Here is a 25798-nt window from a genome sequence, read left to right on the forward strand (position 1 = left end):
AAGCTGTTTTTGTGTTGCCTGCTTTTGTACACGGGAATGAAGTTTCAAAGGAAAACCTCATTGCTGTACAAGTTTATATTAATGATATTAATGCCTATTCCTATAAAGCTTAAAAATTTTAAAAATTAAGCTAAATAGAGTAAAAAATAAAAAGTTAATTTGTTTTTATTTTTATATATATATTTTGAGAGATATCTTTTTGTTACTTTTAATAGTAATTTTTTTTAGATTACGATTGTCAATAACATTTATATTATTTTTAAAAGAAAAAAGTTAAATTAAAATATATAATAAAAAATAAAAATAATATATATAATATTAAAAATATATTTAAAGGATGATATTATATAAAAATTAATAATAAAAATATAAATATATTAAACTTTCATTTTAATATATAAAAATAATTTTGAAAATTGATATTACATTTTCAATAAAATATTTATAAACCAAACGTTGTAATGTCATTTTTTTTTTTACATTTTAATTATTATTTTACTTATATGTCAAACACTATGATGTCATATTTTTTTACAATTACATTGCATTATAAGATACCAAATGTCACTTATATAATATAAAATAACAAGTAACATTTTGAATAACGATAATCAATAAACTATCAATCATAATTACTTATTCGACTTAAAATTAAAATATAAAATCTTGATGAAATATAATAAAAAAATAAAAATTTATTTGAATTATCATAAATAATTCAAAATTTTTTTAGATATTATATTTTTATAAAAAAGAACTGGCAATGAAATGCTTGACCTTTCACATAATTTATTAGATTGCACATTTTGTTAAACTTTGTTAATCAAAAACTATGTATTCTAGACCTCCAATGACAACAAACCAATTGTCCTATAAATGCCAAGTCATTCGACACGTGTCTAAAAAATTTCATGTCAATTTAACGCTGCAAATAGTATCACATTTTTGTTAAACAACATTTTAAGTAAAAAAAGGTTTACCAATTATTGTGAGAGACTGATGATTTATTGATCAAATTCGTAACGGGCTAAAGCACTTGAAAACTCAAAAGTTGAAGAACCGCTCTTCCAGAAGTGGCTTAATTTGCCCGCCACTGCCAAAAACCCTTGAATAAACCCTATTGTTTACACTCACGCTTTTACGCTCCCTTTCTTCTTCCTGGGCTTTGCTTCCATTTCACTAACCGCTCTGCTCTCTCTTTCCCTCTCTGGTTTCAATTCAAAATACCTCTTCACCAGAACTCAAAATCAAATCTACGCTTTCATTCAATTTCACGCCCCTAAACAAAAACCCTGGGGCTCTTCTTTTCGAATTAAATCCCATTCTCTCTCCCCCACTTTCTGATTCTAGGGTTTGTCGATGTCGTGGGAGGAGGAGATTGTGATGCGCGATGTCACCAATGCGGGGCTCGTCGTCAGCGACCGCATTGGCCGTGAAGTGGCGGCGCAGTTGGACCTCGAGGAAGCTCTAGAAGCCTCTAGATACGCTAGCCATCCCTACTCTACTCACCCCAGAGAGGTACTCTTTTAGCCAATTCCGTAAAAAAAGAAGCCTTTACAATTTTTTTTTTTGCTTATTCAATTAGACATTGATGAAGAATTGGGATCTTTTAGTTTCATTTACTTGGTTGGAAGATTTGTTTTTCTGTCCAATATGAAATTGAAATTCTTTTTTGTTTTTTTCTTTCCTTTTATGTTGAAATTTGTAAAGGTTCAAATGTTGGTTAGTCTTATTTCTTCTATGTAGGTACTAAGCATTCATTGGGACTCTAGAATGTTTCTTTCTCATTTGATAATTTGGCTTTGTAAAATAAGAATGCTATCTTTAAGTTTCATTAGTAGATGTTGTTTTGCCAATACCATGTTCGGCATTCAGGTAGCAGCTTAGATGCTTATTGCTAATTTACATTTCAGTTCATTTCTAGTGAATGTCCCTTCTCTATCTCTTTTATTAGTTATAATCCAACATTTTGGATGGCACAGTTGGCCGGTCTAAATAGGTTGCATGGTTTAAGATGAGTTACCCTCCTTATAAATGAATCATGGTGTCATATTCCACTGCAGTGGCCTCCTTTGATTGAAGTGGTGGATACTTGGGAGCTGCCTCCTGTACTCATTGAAAGATATAATGCAGCTGGTGGAGAAGGAACTGCATTATGTGGAATATTTCCAGAGATACGCAGGGCATGGGCATCTGTGGATAATTCTTTGTTTCTTTGGCGTTTTGACAAATGGTGAGATTTTTGTTCTTTGCTTTAATGTAGTGATTTTGTAATTTATTAGACCACCCATTTCATTTTTGTGAGTTTTAGTTGGCTGCTTGTTGAATATCTAAAAAATCTTAAACTATTTTGGTGTAATAGGTATGAATCTTTGAGTAAGAGAAATAACTTGGTTGAAGGCAGCATTAAAGTTTACATAATTTAGAAATTGGAAATAATTTTGGTAATTATTGAGCATCTAAAGTATCAAGAGGTTTGCTATAAAAAAAAAAAAAACAAAAAGAAAAGAAAAGAAGGTGGCAAATTTGTCAAAATATGAGAAATCGGACAATTGACTTACCCGGCCAGTCTTTCATTTGCGTTGATGGTCGTGAATTTTATTTTAAAAAAATTCTGCTTTTTTGATTCAGGATTATAGGGTTTAATACTATAATTCAAATGTAGCATTTGTGAATTAGAATTAGGATTCGCAATTCAATCTAAAAAAGCACCCACAAAGAATTCAATCTGAAAATAGGTTGGGATAATAACGAGGATGTCTGGTTGTGGGCAGTAGGGTAATTAGGAGCTAGAATTTTGAGGACAGCAATTAAATAGTATTTCTGAGGATCGTGGGTTAAAATTGAAACGAAGGTGAATTAGAGATTTAGAATTGTTCTTTGAGGGGTTTGAAGAACAGAACAATGGCTGTCTGTTCATGTTATTACTATTGGAAAAAGAGAATTCAATTCAACAAGTAGGCTAAGGGATCACAATAAGGATTTGCATTTGTGCATAAGGTTACCTGTTCAATCACACCTAGGAAAGAAGAAATGCATATCCTTAGAAATAGCTTAAATCTTCTTACCATTTTAAGTAGGAGTCCAAACTTTAGGGTGTATTGAATTTGGAAGATTCTGGACTCAACCTAATCAAGCTTGGTTCACAAGGAATTTTAGAGTTGGACTGGAATTCTTGAAGAACCAATCCAAAGCTTTGGGTTCTTGGGTCTGAATTTCTGAAGAATTGACAGACCTAAAATTGGTTTTGAGCAAGTTAACTCAATGAACATTCTGAGAGCATTTACTTGTTTTTAACCTTTTATTTTTTCTCATTTCCTCTATCTTAAGCAAATGGTACCAATCAAAAGCAAACCCAAATCTCATTGAACAAAACAACAAATAAAAAAAAAACAAAAAGAAATGACCCAGGAACTGGGTTCTGTTTTAGATTCAGATCTTTTCTGTAAGAGCCAAGAAAATTTTCTTTCATAATTTCACACAGTTCACTTGCTATAGATCTGCACCTGTGGCTTTTTTGGACCCAACAATTGTTGGCTTTGGGCACAATTAATAGCAAAATGTCATTGGTGCTTATTCAATTTGAAAGATAAAGCACCTAAGAAGTTATTTAGAGAGTTGCTTTTACCCATATTTTTGTTCTTCATTGTTCATGTTTTTTTCACATTCAAATACATGCGTTATGCATTGTATCTATTTTTAGTAGCTGCCTTGCCATGTAGATGGGGTGTTAATTAGAGTCCATGCCCTGTCTGGAAAGCCTGATATATTTAAATGTTTTAGTCCACAACTCTCATGAGTGTCTCCTTGGCAACTGTTGGTTCTTGCATTATTTTATCGAGCTAAGAAACTGGTTTCCCTGTTCTCTTTTCCTAGGTGGCACATGTTTGTGTGATGCTGGGAACAGGATAGGTGAACAATGGTTTGATTTCACCCCTCATTGACCTGTTCATAATGTTCTAATGTAACTGTGCAAGAAGATATGTATGTATGCCAAGATTATTGAAAGCCACAATGTAGCCAAAAATTTTAGTTAAGCTTTATTATAAAAGAGGTTGATATGCTACCAAGATAAGAGGACGTCTATCACAAACAGGGAAATAACCTCTACCAAATGTAATGTTTTCTCGTAGAATCTTGCTTTGTTAAAATGTCTCCAATTTAAATTAGAAGGTAAACTACGTGTCGTTTAAGTCAAATCATACCCCTTTTTGGATGAAATATTGAGGCCCTTGCTAGGTGTCTCAGTTTGATATATTTGGCGTTTGGTATACCTTGTGCTCTTTTTTTGTTTAATGGATTAGCTACATCACGATGGATAGCCTCCACTTTTTCTGAAGCCCCCTAAATCCCAGGAGCCATTTTTTGTTTGAAATTTAGGACCTGCATACTTCACCCCTCAAGTGATGCTTCTTGAGCAACCAGACTAAAGGCACTGTTTGCACTTCACGATTTTTAGTAAAAAGTGCTTGTCTTCTTATATCTTGTCTAGACTTTTATATGATATTTATTTGTTTACCCTTCTTGACATCTTTTCTTTTGATTAGGGATGGCCAATGTCCTGAATACAATGCAGAGGAACAAGCAATATGTGCTGTTGGACTCGCTAAATCTAGACCTGGCATTTTTGTTGAAGCTATACAGTATCTTTTAATATTAGCAACTCCTGTTGAGGTAACAATTTGGCTTTTTATATGCCTCTGGAAGATGTTATATTCTGAATATCCAATTTAGGTTTTCAGACTTAGTATTGGTAGAGTATCATATCAAGTTATTACCAGCCAAGAGACATCCTTGTAACTGCTGGCAGTCTGTTTTGCCCTAGCCACTGAAAGGAAAAAGAGTGAGTTAGTAGTTTAAAACATCAAGATCTTACACATGTACTAATTACAATTAATTTTTTTGGCTGGATATTATATGCATCTTGTTTAAGAAGGATTTTAAGCTTCAACCTCATTCTTGGATTAGCTATTGCTAAAGCTTCTCATTCCTTTTACTTTTTTTTTTTTGGGCGGGGGGGGGGGGGGGTGGGTTATTTTGGTGCATGAAGATTAGTTTGGTTTGATAGATATTTGGACATTTGCTTGATTCTACGAGGTGTGGTTGTGAATGTGAGTTTCTGGTTGTGTGGCATTGAACTTGTATGATTGGCTCTTTTCCAACCTTAACTCACTCAATTGACTGATAATGCCTGAATCACTATTTTAATGGAAAGGTGCATATCTACAAGATAGTCTGAAAACAATATAGTGATGTCTCTTGCCAGTATTAAATTTGGAAATAATAAAATGAATATTATGAATGTTTTATAATTTGTATAGAACATGTATTATGAATCATAGTCATGATGAAAGCCAATTAAAAGAAAAAATATAAAACTACAAAATAATGAATTAATCATCATTACAGAGATTTTTATATTTAGTAAGGAAACTACTATCTTATATGATATTTTAGTTCATAAATCCTGATATCCATTAGACCTTTTTGTTCTGATTTTTGGTTGGGAAGTGTAGAAAAATAAATAACAAATGTATGTGGTGTTTGTACTTATAATTCTGCTCCTATAAGTTCTATTACAGTTAGTTCAGTTGATTAAAATGATAAATTTTGATGCCTCAAATGAAGAATGCCCTGTAACCACGCACTGAGGCTAATACTTGTGAAACATGGTTAAATTCATTATCTTTTACGCTGAATTAACATACAACATGTGAAGCTAGAACAGATATTGTCAGTAATTGTAAAGGTTAGTTAATTTTTTTTTTCTTTGGGTGGGTGGGTTGGGAAGGTGGGTGTTGAAGCTGTTAATTTTTTTCTGAACATTCTTGTGGACATGGATTTTTCCCTTTTTCAGTTTTTATAAATTTCATTGCACTTTTAACATCATTATTGATTTTTTTTTTAAAGTTTCTAACTTTCTATTGAGTTGCATTTTTCTTCCTAATTTATCCTTGTCTGTAGGTAAATGAAATGATATCTTTCTTACCAGCTTTTGCTTGTTATCAGTTGATTCTTGTAGGAGTGTGCTGTTCTGGAGGGGGTGATGGTACAGATCCTTATGCAGAAGTTTCACTGCAGCCTTTGCCAGAGTATACAGTACCTTCTGATGGAGTTACTATGACATGTATAAATTGTACTGATAAGGGTCGTATTTTCATGGCTGGCCGAGATGGCCACATCTATGAACTGCATTATACGACTGGTTCAGGATGGCATAAACGTTGTCGTAAAGTTTGCCTCACTGCAGGTGTAGGCAGTGTGATTTCGAGGTGCATTCTGTTATTCAATCCTTCTGGTTTGTCTGGCAATTTCACTTTTTTATCTCACGTATATGTTAGGAAGTTGTATTTTTACATGATTTATCCCCTTCTGAATTTAAAAGTTCTATACAATCTCACTCATGAGGACCTTGAATTTTTATGGTTTTTCTTTCATTAACTTGTGTGTAATGATTTTAGTTTTTAGTTTGGTAAGTTTTCAACAATTGCTTATAAAATGGAGATCTTTGTTGGTTTTCAGGTGGGTCATACCAAATGTGTTCAAGTTTGGAGTTGTAGATTCCATTGTTGAAATGGTTGTTGATAATGAAAGACAGATTTTATATGCAAGAACTGAAGAGATGAAAATTCAAGTTTTTGTTATGGGGCCAAATGGAGATGGTCCATTGAAGAAAGTGGCTGAAGAAAGGAATCTGTTAAATCAGAAAGATGGACATTATGGAGGTAGACAAACAGCGGCACCAAGAGCCTCAAATCGATCAGCAAAACCATCCATCGTTTCAATTTCCCCATTATCCACACTAGAATCGAAGTGGCTGCACCTTGTTGCTATTTTATCAGATGGTAGGAGGATGTACCTTTCCACCTCCTCATCTAGTGGAAGTAATGGTACTGTTGGAGGTTTGGGTGGATTTAACAATCATCACCACAGGCCAAGCTGTTTAAAAGTTGTAACAACTAGGCCTTCGCCTCCTTTAGGGGTTAGCGGTGGACTTACCTTTGGGGCAATGTCTTTGGCTGGTAGGACCCAGACTGAGGATCTCTCACTGAAGGTAGAAACATCATACTATTCTGCTGGAACTCTTGTCCTTTCTGATGCGTCACCACCAACCATGTCTTCTCTTCTCATTGTGAGCAGGGAGTCAAGCTCACAGTCATCTCAGTCAGGTGGCTTGGGAGCAAGTGCTAGGAGTTCCCGTGCATTACGAGAATCTGTTTCTTCCTTGCCCGTTGAAGGACGGATGCTCTTTGTAGCTGATGTTCTTCCTTTACCAGATGCAGCTGCCACTGTGTTATCACTGTATTCTGAGCTTGAATTTTGCGGATTTGAAAGCTCAGCAGAGTCCTGTGAAAAGGCATCAGGAAAGCTGTGGGCTAGAGGTGACCTTTCAACTCAGCATATACTGCCAAGGAGGAGAATAGTTGTTTTCAGCACCATGGGCATGATGGAAGTGGTTTTCAATCGGCCTGTTGATATTTTGAGAAGATTGTTGGAGTCGAACTCTCCAAGATCAATATTGGAGGACTTATTTAATCGTTTTGGTGCTGGTGAAGCAGCTGCAATGTGTTTGATGCTAGCTGCAAGGATAGTTCATTGTGAAAACCCTATAAGCAATGTTGTTGCAGAGAAGGCAGCTGAAGCTTTTGAGGACCCAAGAATTGTTGGAGTGCCACAACTCGAGGGCAGTAGTGGATTATCAAACACTAGAACAGCAGCTGGGGGTTTTAGCATGGGGCAGGTTGTTCAGGAGGCTGAACCTGTTTTCTCTGGTGCACATGAAGGGCTCTGCCTTTGCTCTTCAAGGTTGCTATTTCCTGTTTGGGAGCTCCCTGTTATGGTTGCAAAAGGTGGTCAAGATGCTGCATCAGAAAATGGGGTGATTGCATGCAGACTTTCTGTTGGAGCTATGCAAGTCCTTGAGAACAAGATTCGTGCATTGGAGAAGTTCTTAAGGTCTAGAAGGAACCAAAGAAGGGGGCTCTATGGATGTGTAGCTGGTTTAGGTGACTTGACTGGTTCTATTTTGTATGGAACTGGTTCAGAATTAGGTGCGGGTGATAGGAGCATGGTAAGAAATTTATTTGGTGCTTACTCCCGGAGTGTGGAGTCTAATGGAGGTGGAGCATCGAATAAAAGACAGAGACTGCCATATAGTCCAGCTGAGTTGGCTGCAATGGAGGTGGGGTGGATTTTCTTGATGCATTCATTTATCATGTACTTGTCCTGATTTCTATTTCTTATAAGAGTGTTGTGCTACAGGTGAGGGCAATGGAATGTATCAGACAGTTGCTTCTTAGGTCTGCTGAAGCTCTGTTTTTACTACAGCTTGTTTCTCAGCATCATGTAACACGCTTGGTTCAGGGGTTTGATGCTAATCTCCGCCAGGCATTGCTTCAATTGACTTTTCACCAACTTGTTTGTTCTGAGGAGGGTGACCGCCTTGCTACAAGACTTATTTCTGCTCTGATGGAGGTAATTGAGTCTTATATATGGTATCATAGGAGAAGTTCCAGTTAATGAGCTCTAATCTCAAGTCTCAAGATCTTCTCTTCTCCTCCTAAATATATGTTAGAGTTGCTGAATTATTTCATTGATAAATGTTGTGCATTGCTCCAGTATTATACTGGCCCTGATGGCAGGGGAACAGTTGATGATATTAGTGGGAAATTACGTGAGGGATGTCCAAGCTATTTCAAGGAGTCTGACTATAAGTTCTTCTTGGCGGTGGAATGTCTTGAAAGAGCTGCTGTAACTCCTGATCCTGATGTAAAGGAAAATCTTGCCAGGGAGGCCTTCAATTTCCTAAGTAAAGTTCCAGAATCTGCTGATTTAAGAACCGTTTGCAAACGGTTCGAAGACTTGAGGTGAGTTTATCATTCAACTAAGAGGCTAGAATAGGCTCTTTTAATGAGATAATACTTAAATTAGATTGTTGCTCTTTAACTTGAGATTTCATCACAGATTTTACGAGGCTGTGGTTCGCTTATCTCTACAAAAGGCTCAGGCACTTGACCCTGCAGGTGATGCCTTCAATGAGCAAATTGATCCAGCAATCAGAGAATATGCAATTGCACAGCGTGAACAGTGCTATGAGATAATTACTAGTGCTTTACGTTCTCTAAAAGATGGGGGCTCACAGAGGGAATTTGGGTCTCCTGCTAGGCCTGTTGCTGTGCGATCTACCCTTGATCAGGCTTCACGGAGAAAATACATATGTCAGATTGTTCAGCTTGGTGTTCAATCACCTGACAGATTATTTCATGAGTATTTGTATAGAGCTATGATTGACTTAGGTCTTGAAAATGAGTTGTTGGAGTATGGAGGTCCAGACTTGGTGCCTTTTCTGCAGACTGCTGGTCGTGAACCTGTGCAAGAGGTATTGTTTTTTATTTCCTGTGATCTTTTGGGTCTTGTTTCAAGCAGTAAAGTTGGGTCATCCTGTATTCTCAAAGTTTTGACTATCTTAACTTGTTATGACCACTCTGTTTTGTTTCTTCAGAGCTTAGACAATGTATTTCTGTAATAATTTTTGCGTTTAGTTTTGTCCTCATTTTTTTATTATCTGCCTTGTAGGTTCAAGCTCTCTCTGCATTGACATCTGCAACCCCTTCAATGGGTCAACCAGGAGCACCTATTCATTCTGATCAAGCCAAATATTTTGATCTTTTGGCTCGATATTATGTCTTAAAGCGGCAGCATGTACTTGCAGCGCATGTGTTATTGAGGTTGGCTGAAAGACGCTCAACTGATGGGAGCAATGCTCCTACTCTGGAACAGAGGTTGACAGCTTCTTTCATTTTATAATTTTTATCCATGAACTCTGAGCCTTTATAGATAGACGTGCTCTGGGTTGTCAATCAGTAAATTCTTCTCTATAAGCATATATGCTAATCTAATTTCTCGTTGGCATGTTGAAATCTCAAATCAGTGTTCTTTGCTTTTTAATCTATTTTACATTTAATAACAAGATTAAGAGGAAGAGCTGCTGTCCTTCGGCTTTCTGGAGTTCATCACACTGGCATGAAAAGCATACAACATGCTAGTTGTGGTTTTGGACAGTAGTTCTAAAATTTGGTGCTGAATGAATCTTAAGTTGTTTCTATTAGCTGGTTTCTGTATACTTCTACTCTATCAATGATGTAACCCACTCAAGGTTGGGTTTTGCTAATAAGAAAAAAAAAAGGAATAAAAAGATCTCTTCCCTTTCACAATTATTTGTCTAATTATTATTTTGATTCTGTCAATGCCAGGCGTCAATACCTAAGCAATGCTGTTCTCCAGGCCAAGAGTGCAAGTAATAATGATGGTCTGGTAGGTTCTAGCCGGGGTGCTTTTGACAGTGGATTGCTAGATTTACTTGAAGGGAAACTTACTGTTCTCCAGTTTCAAATAAAAATAAAAGAGGAACTGGAGGCAATTGCTTCCAGGTTAGAAGCTACACCTGTTACATCCGAATCTGTTCAAAATGGATCTGTCCCTGATAGCAGGTATAATGGGGATGCCCATTTAGCAAATGCTGCAAGGGAGAAGGCCAAGGAGTTATCATTAGATTTGAAGAGCATTACTCAGTTGTATAATGAATATGCAGTTCCTTTTGAGCTTTGGGAGGTATAGATTCTGGTTTTTCATTCTCTTTCCCTCTGTTTTTATGTTCTTAGTCGAAATTTTGTATATAAGGGAAAGGTAAAAAAATTAATTACACATGTATTTATTCGTATGTACGCACAACAGAAAATCTGCTTGGATGTTTGAAAGCTGGGAAAAATACTTTGGATGTCCACAGCAGAGCATTGGGTAGCAAAATGAGGGGGAGGGAGAAATTATATCTTATGTAAATTTGTTTCACTTGTATTAGCAGATAGCTGAAACTTTCTTAAACTAACAATTGCATTTCCAAATTTTTTTAGCATTATTTTAGGAATCATTTTACATTATGGCTTTTTTAGGGTAATAAGTTTTTTTTCTCAGATAAAGCTTCCAGGAACTGAGTTGAACTTCCCAATGTCTTAGCATCATTTCCTTTTATCTAGTTACACGATAACAATTTATTTGTATGTTTTTTATTGCTATTCTTCTTGTTGTTAATGAGATTCTTTGCTTTTTCATTTCTGCTTTTAGATATGTCTGGAAATGTTGTACTTTGCAAACTATTCTGGTGATGCTGATAGTAGCATTATACGAGAAACCTGGGCTAGACTAATTGATCAAGCTCTTTTGAGGGGTGGAGTTGCTGAAGCTTGCGCTGTTCTGAAGAGGGTTGGTTCTAGAGTATATCCTGGAGATGGAACTGTTTTACCTCTGGACACTCTATGCCTTCATCTAGAGAAGGCTGCATTGGTATATCTTTATCTTTAGCTAGTTTCATTTAAATAATTATGTAAACTTATTTGATTCTCTTGTTCACAAAAAAAAAAAAAAAGAGAAAAAGAACTTATTTGATTCTCCTTACAGTAGCTTCCTTGAATGCCAATTTGGTTCCTGTTTTATTGATTACTCTTTTTTCCCTTGCATCTTCTTCCATTTGGTAGGAGAGGGTGGAATCTGGACTTGAAACTGTTGGAGATGAAGATGTGGCAAGGGCTCTTCTTGCTGCTTGCAAGGGTGCAGCTGAACCTGTATTGAACACTTATGATCAATTATTATCAAATGGGGCTATTTTGCCATCACCAAACCTCAGATTACGCCTTCTTCGATCAGTGCTAGTGATACTTCGTGAGTGGGCAATGTCTGTCTATGCACAGAGAATGGGCACAAGTTCTACTGGTGCTTCTTTAATTTTAGGTGGAACATTCTCACTGGAGCAGACAACAGTTTTAAATCAAGGGATTAGAGACAAGATCACGAGTGCAGCAAATAGGTGAGTTTCTTCATTTTCTGCTTATTCAACATGAGCTATAAAGCATTAAATGTAATCTTTTAGTGTTGGATTGTCTCAAATTACTTTCTATTAAATCATAAATTAAATAGTTAAGCTAGCTTCTTAATGTTTTCACCAATTCTGCCTAAATTGATGGCCCAGGTTTCATGCCTTAATATGAAATAAAATTGGTTTCCCATCTTCTACTATAACTCATCTACCCTGGACATTCATTTCCTTCCTCATGAGAATATTAGATAATTGGAGCAGTCAAATAGCCCCTCGTATTTTCATCTTTTCTCAATTTTCATGGTGCCAATTCTGCCAGGAATGTTCTGGTCTCAGGCTTTAGTCATTAATAATCTTCTACTATTGCATTTAATACAAAAATTATCACCATAGTGATTTAAATCAAATTAGAAGAAAAAGTCTGGCGATAGAGACATAAATGGCTCTTGAATATACATAAAGGTCAATGTGGCCTTTGAATTGAAAATTTGTTAAAGGTTTCTCTGTTGATCTTTAAATAAAAGATCGAATGTGATAGGGATTACATGAGTATTCAGATTTAGGTTCACTTAAATATAATTGGGGATAGAAATCCCTACCGTGTAAGCAATATTTTCATGTAACTTCCTATTGCCAAGAAAAGGCAGTATGGTATTTATGTTATTATTATTTTTGTAAATGTGTGGCTGGTCATTTTCATTACTATGTTTAGATATATGTTTTATTAGAATGGTGGTCAACATCAGCATTTGTTTGTGTTGGATGTTGCCCTATATTCATTTGAGAGAATCTTAATTACCTAGCTTTCATGAAAACTGGTAATGTCTTTTCTGCTTAGTCAATATGCTACTGGCACTGTTGATACTGAGAGAAAGTAGGGAATAAAGGAAATTGAAATTGCATGGTAGGGAAATGATTCGAGTTTCCGTATCTGGTCTTTTGTTATAATATGGATGTCTACTGCTTTTTCATCTCTTCTACTGTTGAATTGGTGTGTTGTGGCTGCAAAGGATTTACCATCTTCAGTTTAGAGATTGAAATGTTCTCTTTGATTTTGATTTGGGGTTGCAGGTTCATGACCGAGGTGCGGAGGTTGGCCCTCCCACAGAGTCGGACTGAGGCTGTTTATAGAGGATTTCGGGAACTTGAGGAGTCTTTGATAAGTCCATTTTCTTTTGATCGATTTTGATTTGATAATTTGTTCAAAACATGTTGTTGTATGATAAGCATATAAACAAAATATATTTTGACTCAAATTTGCTAAAGAAGATGGAAAGTGAATTGTGTTTCAGTATGCGACCAAAATAATTGACACCCCATTCCTTGTTTCTCTATCATTCCACTCCCATCTCCTTTCCTTTGTCTCTTTCCATCAAATGCAAGTTAAGGGCCCAAGACTAGTGTAATTGCTGTGGTAAGAAGTTTGGATATTTTCCGAGGATACTACAAGTTGAGGAGGAAAAGCCATATCGAAGCAGGATTGCTTTGCCACCGCAACTGCTTTAAGTGCAGTGATGATGCTCTGTTTCTAGAGTGTGTTTGGTGTTATGTTGGTAGGAATGAATCGAACAAGAATCCAAAGGATAATAAGATGGAAAAATTGATTCAAGGAGAAACTCGACTTCCAGCAAATTTGTTATAAGTTGAGAGAGCTATTCTATTCCCGTGTCTTCTGAGTAGAGAACTAACTTCAACATACATTTTCCTCTTCATTTCTTCCACGCCATGTACCTCCAAATGCAGGCAGAGTTATGAATCTCTGTTTGCCTAGAAAGCAAAGAGAAGAAGAAAACTTGTTTAGCTAAACTAGAAAATATGTAATACAGAAACAAATATGCACAAGTATGAAGGAATTTCAAGAAAACATTAAAACCAATGCGGCTCACGTTTCATTTCGTTTTCAATTAACAATTCACCGAGTCAATAAATTTTGATAAAATTATCCAACTTTTTCAAAAATTTGATAACAAAAAATAGAAAATTCCACCATAATCTACTAATTAAGTACCATTGATGTGACTTTATTCATACCCAAAAATGAAAACGATTGTCTAAAAAAAAAGAAAAGTGAAAATAAGTTAGAATATCACCTATTTTCTTAAACAAATTCATCGTTTTTAAGAAAAATGATATCTTACATGTGAGCAAGTGAACAACTCCAAATTCTCAGCTAACAAAGGATTAAAGTTTTCCTCGACCCCATGAACAATCACACTACCGTCATTGTAGATATTCCAATGGGTGAGTGATTCTAACGTTGTTAATGGTAGGGATTTCATTGTGGTAGTTTGCCATAAGAGTGCCCCAGTGGGGATAAAAGGATGGCAGACTTAAGCAGTCTGAGAAATCTCCACTATCGATTTTCACAGCTGCAATTTGATATCGATAATGTATTCGATTCCATTCCTTGAATGAGATAGCCTCATTTGGCGGAACAAATATGGTGATTTTGCTACCGTTGTATAAAGTAATCGTGTTGTTATTCTTTTTATAAGTACCATCTTCTTGGGTTTCAAAATCTGAATCTGCATAAGGTACTAGTGAAGGAAGATTTCTGGCAAGAATCAATGCCATGAGTTTGAAACCTGTAAGCCATAGAGCTTTTGTGATTTTAGCAACTCGTATAACTACTTTATGACTATCTGGTCTTGGTTTGAAATTGGAGTAAAGCTGGTCCCAGCTCAAACCATCGCTCTCAGTCGAGACATACTGCGAGGGGTTAGTTTCATTAGGTGAAGTTTGACGACGACGATGAATAAGAAGGAAGATAATGGCAAAGAGGAAACACTGGAAGATGATAGAATAAAGGAAACGCTTGGAAGCCATGACACAATACTATATATACAGGGGCTAATGTAAGTTTCAAGTCTCAAAAGAAGGTAAATTCTTATTTAAGTGGACTTCTTACTTAGATAAATTATAGTTTTTTTCTGTTGCTTGTATTTTCTTCTTAATTAATCAAAAGGTGTAATCATTCCCAATAAAAATTGGATTATTAATTCTCATGAATTTGACATAAATATCTAAAACACAAATGTCAATTATATATTATTTTTTTATAAAAAAAATTTTATGATTCAAATTTAAGAACTTTATCCAAATCCTGTCTCGATCTAATTATCATTCTAACTAAATTCAAACCGATGGAAATTGTAGTTTAAGTTGTTAGTTTATTGATGTCCCTTTTTTCTCTTAATTAATTACATTATTTGTTTTTAACATATATTTTGTGAAATTGAAATTAATCATCTATTAGAATTTTTAAGTATTTGACTCAATGTTGGATGTATATATGCCTCTCTTTATTTAAAAGTGTCATATTTAAATCCCTCTATTTCATAATTAAAAAAATAAAAATTATTCATAAAAATTTAATATATTACGTAAAAAATGTAAAAGTTGAATTACAATCTAATGCTAGATCCCTTTACTTCTGATGTGATAACAACAAACTATTTTTATCTTCAATTTATATTACGACCTGTTGGATGAGCATAGGTTTATCACTTGATTAATTAAGTAGCATTGGAAGACTTTCAGAAGTCACAATTGAAAAACTGGTGAACTCCATGAACAATTATGTGACCATCATCGTAAATGTTCTTCCAGTGTGTTATGTTAACATTGTTGATGGATCCATAACCATTAACAAGGACATTGCAATACGAATGGCATGTGAGCAACTCGGAGCCTAGTTGGAGGGCTCCCGAATCGAAAGCTTCTTTATCAACCTTGGCAGTCACAAACTGGTACTCCAACACCTTCCAATGTTCATCATCGGAGAAAGATTCGTCCGCCGGAGCAAATATGGTGATTGTGTTGTTGTTGTATACGATCACACTGGGTCTGGCATGACAAAGGCGACAGCCAAAAGGATACCTATCACCGAATGGAACCAACGGTGCGGAGATGGTTTTGGAGAGTGAGAGACATGATTCTGAAGCCAGCATCCCACACAGCTTCGATAATCCCATCAACTTCTACAATGGCTCTGGTATCTGATGGCTTGAACGTCAAGATGTGCTCTTTTCTTGGTCGAAATGGAAGTTGACATGATTAAAATGTAGGCAGAGTATGAACAAGGACAATAGCAACAAGCAAGGCTCGGGTGTATTTGGATGCCATGATCAGGATTCAGATATAGGATTAATAGTAGAACAAATCCCACCTCAGCTGGAGGCTAATAGTGGGAATTAATGCATTAGGATTATTGTTGGATTTAATTAATGAGGGAAGGTGTATAATTTGATACCAACTCAGTAACTAGGAAGGATGCAGCTGGCTTCAAATTAAATTATTAAATTTTTAGAGATAATGCATGGAGTCTTTTAAGGACTGTGACCTTATAAATATGTATGATCAGAATATTTTGTTAGTTAACTCAATGATAGGAAATAATTTTTCTATGCAGTTAATATATAAAAGTCAGATTATAATGCTAATTTTGATTAACAGGTAATATGAAATCAATTTTCATTATAAATTAGATTTGAATGATTTATTGATAAATGAATAGTTCATAGAACATCAATATTTGAATAATTTTATTTTAAAACTTTATTTATTAAATAATGAATTTATATTTATCAGACATCAAATGATTCCACCTCACCGAAAAATAAATTTAAGCATTTAAAAGATTTAAAAATAAATATTTTATTTATAAAAGTGAATAAAATTTTTTTTTCTCTCTCTAACTCCCTCTCACCCAATCTCCTTTTCTTCTACCCTGTTTTTCTTCCATTAACAGCAAAAAAAAAAAAAAAAATTCCAAAACACAATTCTTAATTTTGATTCTTGAAAATAATATTTATTTCACTCTTTTATCTTAATTTACCCACTTGTTTTATAATATTTATGGCTGAGCTAGTTTTAAATTCAACTAGAATATGACCTGTGCGTGACATATAAGCCTCTTTGCACCTCTCTTGCCCTCTTGACATTTTTTGGTCTCTTATAAAATATAGAAAAAGTAGAACTATCAGAGAAGCTGTGAATATCTCTCTATCTCTCTTTCTTCAAAACTGAGCTTCTGTTGTTGTTATTGTTGTGTTTTACAAAAATTTTACCCGAAAGAGAAAAACTAATGACATGCTTGATTTACTGAAAAGAATAAAATAGGAATAGAATAGTCATTCCAAGAAAATAGAATAGAAGAAAAATAGTTATTATGTAGATTGGTTCATGAGAATGAAATAGGATAGAAATTACTATTATTATTTATTTTATTATTTGGTTAATAGGAATAATTTCAGCTCTAAGTTCAGCTCTATTTGTTTTTACTCTTATTTTTTTTATGTTAAAAAAATCCAAGAAAGAACAAAGTCTAACTCTTTTGCGGGTAATTTCAAAATCTACTATTGTACTCTGATAGAATTGTTAAGAAACAATTTTTATTTTTATAATTTTACTCTCACGTTTAGACAATTTAAGATTTTTTTAAAAAACTTCTAAAACTTTTGAAATCCGCTCCTTGAAGCCTTACACGCCCCTTTGGGGCTTCCTTTTAATAATGTCGTAGATAATAACAATTGATAACTAACTTTCATGGACTCCCACCCATGCAAAGAGACCTGGCAGGCAATCTTTATTTATATTTGCAAATTAAGGAGGAATATCCTTCACCCACTCCGATTGGTTTTCGGGTTAGCCTGCTTTCCCCATGGGGTTGACCTCATTTACATGTCAAATTTCTGGCCACCAAAGAAAGTGTATGCCTAGGTTTTAGCCAACCAAAGTATATTTTTCTTTATACAGAAATACTGGAATTCATTGTACAACTTACTATCTACAATCTACAAATTTGCCTCTACAAAATATGCTTACAACCTAAAATATAAGTCATATATATGTCGACCCACAAGCATATCTATATATCAATATCTCTTTCCATCACCCATATATTTCTGTCTCCTTTAAAATAATGGGCCTTATCACTTTTGGGGGAGTGCTCATGGAGTAGTTTTCAGTTGAAACAAGCAAAGTTTGGACTTCCACTAAAGAATCAGTTCTCCAACTAAGCCAAGTTTGCATTTCTAATCCTCAAGGTATGGCACTTTTACACCTACATAACTCTTCATTTGTCTTCTAAACATGAAACAAACTGTAAATAAGTGTATATTCATACAAAGCAATTCCCATGTGCAGTGCGGAAATAGGGAAATTCACTGGCAAAAATTCAATGTCAACATTCCTCAGCCGAAAAAAAAAGTACACTGTGTATGATTCACAAGTGAGGTTGATGCAGAAACAAATATACAAATAAGCATTGATATTCAATTCTACCGATAATGAAGCAAGTACGACTGATAAACATTTGAAGCACGAAAATTATTTCCATATTCTTGAAGAGTGTGTCGAAGAACTCACACAGGGCTGAGAGGAATCAAGTCAACTCCAAAAGGCCAGTTAAATGAAAAATGTAGCTAAAAATATAAAGGACTATCGCTCTTCATGATCTGGTTTCTTCTGTACATATGCAGATAGTGTTGACAACTGAATCCAGCATTTGAGGCCCGCTCTGCTTTCTTTCATACCTGTTCATTTCCCTTCAAAATATTGTACTTGCAGAGAGGGCATGTTGCATTCATCTTAAGCCATTTCACAATGCAAGCTGAATGAAAATGATGGTTGCAAGGAAGAGCATGGAGGTCCGCACCATCTTCATATGAACTTAGGCATATACAGCATTCCTACAGAAAAGGAGAATAATGGCAAAGCAATTAGGCAAAAAAGTTGCATTCTTCTTAATATAGTAGGCAGTAAAATGCCAATAAACTGTGTCATATAGAGACCATCACTAGTCTTCATTTTTTTTTTCTCTTTGACAAAAGGAAAAAGAGATGAAGAATGTTGACTGCACTCTTTTATAAAGAGATCATCACTCATCCTTTTGGCTTCCCAGGAGAGGTGGGAACAAGGCCAGAATTAAGAACGCAGATAAAAGGGAAGGCTATATTCCTTAGCAAACAATGATGCATCTCCAGGCATCTGAGATGGGCATAACACACACACAAACATGGGCTGCATGCTAAAATTTGTCATCTATCAGTGGCTGCATATTATGCAACTCTTGCTAAAGCAGTAGGAAACACTGCCTGGAGTTATTGCAAATCAAAAATCTGATTTACACATCCAAGACAGCACAAAAAGTAGTTGCAGAATGTCTAAACAAACCAGGCTTGCTAATTTTGATATTTGCAGGTTTCAATTTGGTTTTCACCCCAATGTTTTCAAGCAAAAAATGGAGAAGTTCTTAATTTAATTGCATTAATAATGATAAGAGAAGTACAACCTGAAAACAGAAATTAATGGCATATTACCAAAAAGCTTTGCTTTACTAATTGTAAACTCAAACTCAAACCAGATATCAGACAAGTCCTCAACATCCAGCTCCTCAGATTGTTTATGTCCACTTGTTCCCAAAGCTCTTAATTATATCAGAGAAATTTATCTAAAGTTAGCCGCTTCATCTATTTCAAGATGACCACACAATTTGTGCCATTCTGGTCTCATCTAAACCAGAAAAATGTCACTTTTTGGGGTGATTCACTGATACCTAAAGCAAATAAAGCCATTAATAATATCTGAAATCTTATTGTGATGAAAGATTTAAAAATCACCCAATGATTATATGTATCGGCAATTCCAGGCTTCTGATTATGCATAGCCAATTACCAGATCACCAAACATTTATTCTCTGAAAATATACTTGCCTTAAACTCTCATAACTGTTTCTAAGTGTTCTCTATGCCTCCTCTACCTCCCTTCATAATCCCTTTTCTTTACCCTCAACAAACTTCAAACAAAGACTGCTTAATCTTCTTCTGTAACAAGAACATGAAAAACCTTAACACAATTTCTTTTCAACTATTTGTTGACACGCTATGCAGCTAGTCATATCTAACAAGAAAAGCTTTTAAGTGATCTCCACACTCCAGACATAAGGAATACATCTTTAATTATCCCTTTTATTAAGCTTTGTTAAACAACATAGAGAAATTATTTAGTCCAAACATGTTACAAATACCAAATCATTTCTTTGGAACCTTTAGCAAAAATAAATAACTATATACTTTCTTTGAAGCAAAAGAATGGGAAAAAAAAAGTTGCAACATTCTAAAGATTAAATGCTCCTTATACTGAAACTTTAAACACTCAATTCCAATTTCCTATATATGCTTATAAATTGTTGGAACATAGGAAACAAACAGAAAATACAGCATTCCGCCAAACCCTCCCCCACCCCCCCCCCCCCCCCTCCCCCCAACAAAACAAAAGCATGCGAGATAGAAGGGAGTGGGGCAACAATAATGTGATGGATTAGCATCATTGTGAAAAACCATTTTAAACTCAATGATAAAGTTGTAACTTACTGCATCCTCAGGTAAGAGTATGCGCTCATTTGCCAAGTATCCACTGCTTGTTTCTACTGGGACCATTTTCCCAGCCCCCACACTAGCCTTCCCACCATTGTTTATAATCTGAAACCTATATTTTGGAAGGATACTAAGATCTGCTTCTGATGCACCTTCCTAATGAATAGCACAAGAAATGAAATTGTAAGCTATTACCAATTTGTTTGAGATTTTCATTCAGTATAACCAATAAGTTTTCTTTCACACCTGTCCTGCAACAGCATAAAGAATTGCAATGATGCATGGCAAGCAGCAGCAGAGAGCAATCCCAATCAAACATGCCAAAACAACACAAAAGATTGCAAAGAACACATCAAATGCCAGAAAAACCACAGCCAACCTGCAGATATCACAAATAAGAGATCCTGAAGCCTTTGCATACACCATAGTATAACACATGCCACAAACAATAGAAGACAAGAAGGGTCTAGACATACTTTTAGGAAACTATTTTTGAAAATATGATATAATTAACAGGTAAAAACCCTCTGCTTCTTTTTCTTTCATTTTTTCCTGCTTAACCTAATACATTAACTTTAATAATGGCACAAGTTGAAAAACAGGGAAAGATATTCTAAATGTGGCAGCTAGATTGTGATCACATTTCAAGGAGACAGAATATCATAGATGAATCATTTTATTATGAGGTTGGCCAAAAAAAAGTCATTTAGTATGAGGTGATAACTGCTTTGCAATTCTTCAATAACTTGGCAACTGAAGGTAGAAACTCTTGTAGACATTTCTTGTCTCCATGAGGATGGAAGTCCAAATATTTTATAAACAAATATGTTACACCTAAACTGGCAAATAAGTTGCTTGTTAAATAACAGGTTGGTTAGAGGCATACCAGTATAAACGTGGAGCATTTTGCAGAAGGTAATCACCACCGGAAACTACCCAATAGAAGCCAACTATCCACCAGAGAAATGATGCCATAGTATTCACTGATTCACAACGTTTAGTTACACTGCCCATTCATCACCAAAACTGTATGAGAATAATAATTTAATCATCCTAAAATCACAGCTTTTGAAACAGCAAAGAATTTGCAACTTCAGATGGAAAATACAAGTAAAAAATCCACTCAAATGAAAGCATGCATAGTTTAGAGCTTGATCAATTGGTAAGTGGTAATCAAAATAAATAACTATCTGGCCAATAGATAAGTTGGTATGACGAGTTTAGAGACATCAACTTAGTTCATAAAATTACAAAACAAAAAAACAGAGAGGGAAAATAATAAAAATACATAGAAAAAGGAACATTTTAGTGATTTACATTCCTACAATTCAGGACTTGGGTCTCACATCTTTTTACACTAACTTAGTTATTTATTCAAATTAAATTTCTTTTTAACTTATTTATCCTCTCTCCTGAATAATTGTATGTTTGGTTATTTCCACACTTCTTCTCTTTTATGTCTTCAAATAACATGTTATATTTAAAACTATAAACTTTTTTATTCTCTCATTATGAAAATTTATTAAAAGATAAAAGAGATATTTATTTTTTCACCCATGTCGTGGGTGTGCATAGAACTAGTATAGCTGACACAAATCTGCTCCAGAAAGAATCTCCCATATTGTACACTGTTCTAAAATGCAAGAAATGCTTATGAAGCTCAAACATTTCCAACAATACCATCTTCGAGGCTTCATCTGAATATCTCCCATCCACATAGCAGATGCAGTAAAAGATACACATGCTATGCTTGTGAACTTCAATCATTATATACCCAAGCTACCCCTGTCGAATTCTTGTCTGACCTCTTAGACCACTTATCTCCAGCACAGAACCAGTACACCATCTATATCCATGCTTCAGGGTCAAACATTACTTGAGGTATGTTCAAATGGAATTTCTCCATAATTTAACCAATTAGACTCTAAACATGGTAATTATCAGCATTAAGAAAATACAAATTAAGAGCTTTCCAAAAGCAGTTTTGTTGGATATAAAGACAGATATTCAGTTTCTCTTTTTCAGAGAAGAATAAATTTCGACAGCAAATTTGAAAGCCAAACAGAAAGCATTCTCTAGATGGATGGACGGGAAATCAGAAAGCGATGCTTTACAATAACATTGCAGAATCAGGATAGGAGGAAACAAATATCCATCTTCTCTTTTTCATAGGAGAATATATTTCTTCCACAAATTCAAAGTTCAATAAGAAAGTAAGTTTGTGACATGACTATAACTCAAGAGACATTTTGCAGAACAGTCAGGTCAAAGGTTGCATTGAAGCAAGGACCTGCACTAAATGAGACACAAAGCCAAAAAGAAAAAGCACCCACCCGGCTGAAGTAAGACATTAATTGCTGAAGAATTTAATGAAGAAATATTAAAAAAACAAACTTATATTTATAAAACCTAATAAAAACTTTAAAATATATAATTTTGTTAATAAAACTAAAAAAAGGTGATCCATTGCATTGCCTAATGTATTTCACAAATCAACTTAAGTAAAAGGCATGCCCAATCTAAGTTTCCTTCACTTAAATCTCCAACAAGATGCTACAAACTAACAACATTAGCCTTTTCTTAATTTTGTAAAAGAAATATAATCATCCTTTTTTTTAAAAAAAAAAAAAGGGGCACTTAACTCAAGTGTGGCTCTTGCTTTCAAGGCGCTTGCCTACACATGTTCCTCACTATGACCACATTGTTTTAGTTAGTGAGATGGCCACTTGATGCTTAAAAGGAAAAGAATGGGGCAGGTAATCCATTGTCTTGCTAATAAAGTATTTTTGCAAAGGCTGCTTTCGTCAGGGCAGCTTTATCTAAATACGTTTTTGACACACCATCCTGGCCAGAGAAAAGGTTACCTCAAATTAACCATCTTTTGAGATTGAAGACAAAAGGGCACTCTTTCACGCCATCTTATTCATTATGATGATTGGTGATCACTTCCAGTAACTTAGCAGTTCACCACATTTGGTTAAAATGAAGAGCTCTATCTTGAGCAGAGGGAGTTATACATATTAGGTCATTGACTTCCATCAATGTTGTAAATACTTACCACAAACCATCAATAAGTGCCATAACTGGCATATGATAACACCAAAACAAAACCTTCCAATTCCTTGGGAATACACCAGAGACTCAATCCTTCAAAAACCCAGACAGCCAAAATCACATTCAAACCCTTATGTAATTCCATTTCAAAAACCAATAAAATCCCAAATTGAACTAAAACCCTCATCCAGTTCAGCACAAAAACAAGCAATACTTCCGTCCAAATTCTTATTTAAAAAACATAAAACCTCATGCTACTATACAAATTCAGTTCCAAAAGAGGAAAAAAGAAGGCTAAAGCCACATCCAAATTCATCTTAAAAAATAATAATTAATCACTCAAAAATCTCAAATTGAACAAACAAAAAAAAAGAAAAACAAAAAGCCACATCAAATTTCAAGTCAACCCATACGAAAAAAACTGACCTTGATTGATTTGAACCGAAAGCACTCCTTTCAATTCCATCTTGTTCATCTTCACTATCATTAGCATCCCCAGAAGTAGCATCTCCTCTCTCCTCATCCCTAGCAGATGTTCTTCTAACGTTCCTTCTCCTATACTCCAACCACACCAAAACTACATGCACCAAGCACTGCAAAGCATACCCACAGATCCACAGTCTAATAGGAGTATTAGTCCTCTCATCCACCGTACAGATCAACATCGCCACTGACACCGCCACGAACGCCGTATTCCACAGCATGTCCAGCGCCACCACCGGCTTCGAGTACCCCCAGTCCGCCCGTCGCTCCTCTAACTCACGTGCCGCGGTCTCCCTCACCAGCATGGAAGCGCCACGCCGCCCCGTGGCCCGCCCCAACAGAAGCGCCAGCGTGGCAGGGCGAGCAGCCGAGGCATCGGGCTGGCGGGGGCGGAGGAGCGGCGCGTGGGAATCAGACGCCACCGTAGTAGTCTCGGACAAAGATGTGGAAGACATGTGGGAATTTGATTCCGGGTTTAAATTTCTAATTTTCTGTGGGGTTTAGATTTTAGAATGAGCAAATGGGCATAATTGAACTTTTATTAGCCCCCAAAACCAAAAGTCTATTCCTTTGTTTAAAAAAGAAAGAAAGAAAGGAGACGAAAGGGAGGTGAGAGAAAGGTTGTTGAAGGGAAAGTCATAGCAATTATAGAAAGGAAAGTGAAACAAGGGAATGTTTGGATCCAATTGTTGTTGTTGGTTTGGTTTAAGAGCAGAGCTGACTGTTAGATGGCAAAGGGCTTCTGTTTCTGTTGTGTTAGAAACAAAAGGATATACCTGTTGTTTTTGCTCCCCCTTCACTTATTTTTGCCCTTTCGCGCTTTCTTTTTCCTTTTGCCCTTTTACCGGGTCGGCACCCCATCGCAACGGCGCGACCTATCTATGCCGTTCCCCATCTGCCACGTCTTGTTGTCTTTTTTCCTTTGTTCCTTTTTTTTTAAATTTGACAAAAAAAATATTGAAGCTAATTATTTTCATTCGATTCATTAATTAATGGTAAAGATCATTCGATTTGATTTTCTAAAATACTCTCAATCTATTTCTATGATATAATATTTTTAAATTTTTAAATAAATTACTAATTATTTATGATATTCTATCAAACTTTTATATTTTATTTTAAATGAAATAAATCTTGATTGATCAATTATTATTAATCAAAACATCACTTATTATTTTATATTCATATGATATTGATATAAAAAATAAAAAATATTACATGAGTATTTTAATCATACCATATCAATACATCATATTATTATCCATTATAACACGTCAGTATGTTGTGTTAGTATCATATGACTTAAAATTATAAGTGACATTATGAAAAAAGATCATTAATCATAAAATTTTCTTTTATTTTGTATTCATCAAAAAATAAATTTTGAAAATTTCATTTTTATTAAGATGATTATATTTACATAACATTTTTTTAATATATTAAAATTTATCATATTTAATAATATAAAAATTTGTTACTACTAAAAAACTAAACCAACTAATTAAAGCTATTGGAAGAATTAAGAGTATGAAACACCCATACCTACAGTTAGCTTCTTTGCATTTAATTGGCTTCCACTTGATACTTGAGGAAATTTACTTTTGGCTATTTCTTCTTTTAAAAGTCTTCCTTTATTTTATGACTAAATCTTATGATAACTCTTTAATAATGTCAATCATCAGTTCATCACTGCCCTCACTTCATCTTTTGCTAAGTAATTCACGTTTTCTTGAACCTCATCTTACTCTTATTGCTCTTAATCATTCAAATTTATTATTAATAAACTTATTATTATCTCCACCATTTAATACTGTCCTTTTCAAATTAATATTTCTGGATCTATGAATAATTACACCATAATGTTAAAATGCATGAAAAAATGGTTAAATGCTCATTTTAAAATTTAATAATCTTCAAATTGTTTATTTTAGAATTTAATTTATTAATTTTTTGAATTATATTTTGAGGAAATTAGTTCTTAAAATTTGAAACAAATTATTTTAACCCTTACAAA

At 34.8% G+C, this 25798-nt stretch overlaps 2 protein-coding genes across 2 annotated transcripts; one reads left to right on the top strand and one right to left on the bottom strand.

The window, feature by feature from the left end:
* On the top strand, positions 1033-13206 carry LOC18609874 (nuclear pore complex protein NUP155). Its single transcript, XM_007045203.2, has 13 exons — positions 1033-1518; positions 2064-2233; positions 4548-4674; positions 6010-6272; positions 6523-8182; positions 8263-8475; positions 8620-8867; positions 8965-9379; positions 9577-9782; positions 10254-10611; positions 11122-11340; positions 11532-11860; positions 12941-13206. Exons 1-13 carry the CDS (start codon positions 1360-1362, stop codon positions 13056-13058), a joined length of 4485 nt encoding a protein of 1494 aa, XP_007045265.2. The 5' UTR covers positions 1033-1359; the 3' UTR covers positions 13059-13206.
* Positions 18010-24600, bottom strand: LOC18609876 (E3 ubiquitin protein ligase RIE1). The gene is made up of 5 exons (XM_018115412.1): positions 23728-24600; positions 21134-21253; positions 20494-20626; positions 20245-20403; positions 18010-18561 (listed from the first exon to the last, which is right to left on the bottom strand). The coding sequence occupies exons 1-5, from the start codon at positions 24237-24239 to the stop codon at positions 18400-18402; spliced, it is 1086 nt and encodes a 361-aa protein (XP_017970901.1). The 5' UTR covers positions 24240-24600; the 3' UTR covers positions 18010-18399.

The sequence above is a fragment of the Theobroma cacao genome, chromosome 2 (assembly GCF_000208745.1).
Source record: "Theobroma cacao cultivar B97-61/B2 chromosome 2, Criollo_cocoa_genome_V2, whole genome shotgun sequence".
Classification (NCBI taxonomy): domain Eukaryota; kingdom Viridiplantae; phylum Streptophyta; class Magnoliopsida; order Malvales; family Malvaceae; genus Theobroma; species Theobroma cacao.

What these genes read in the sequence shown, in the direction of transcription:
- LOC18609874 (XM_007045203.2), top strand. Translation starts at nt 1,360, where the DNA reads ATGTCGTGGGAGGAGGAGATTGTGATGCGCGATGTCACCAATGCGGGG. An exon ending in TTATTTCTGCTCTGATGGAG is followed by an intron (nt 8,476 to 8,619) that starts GTAATTGAGTCT and finishes GCATTGCTCCAG; the next exon opens with TATTATACTGGCCCTGATGG. An exon ending in TTCCTTTTGAGCTTTGGGAG is followed by an intron (nt 10,612 to 11,121) that starts GTATAGATTCTG and finishes TTCTGCTTTTAG; the next exon opens with ATATGTCTGGAAATGTTGTA.
- LOC18609876 (XM_018115412.1), bottom strand. Translation starts at nt 24,239, where the DNA reads ATGTCTTCCACATCTTTGTCCGAGACTACTACGGTGGCGTCTGATTCC. An exon ending in AATGCTCCACGTTTATACTG is followed by an intron (nt 20,627 to 21,133) that starts GTATGCCTCTAA and finishes TGATATCTGCAG; the next exon opens with GTTGGCTGTGGTTTTTCTGG. An exon ending in TTTATGCTGTTGCAGGACAG is followed by an intron (nt 20,404 to 20,493) that starts GTGTGAAAGAAA and finishes GCTATTCATTAG; the next exon opens with GAAGGTGCATCAGAAGCAGA.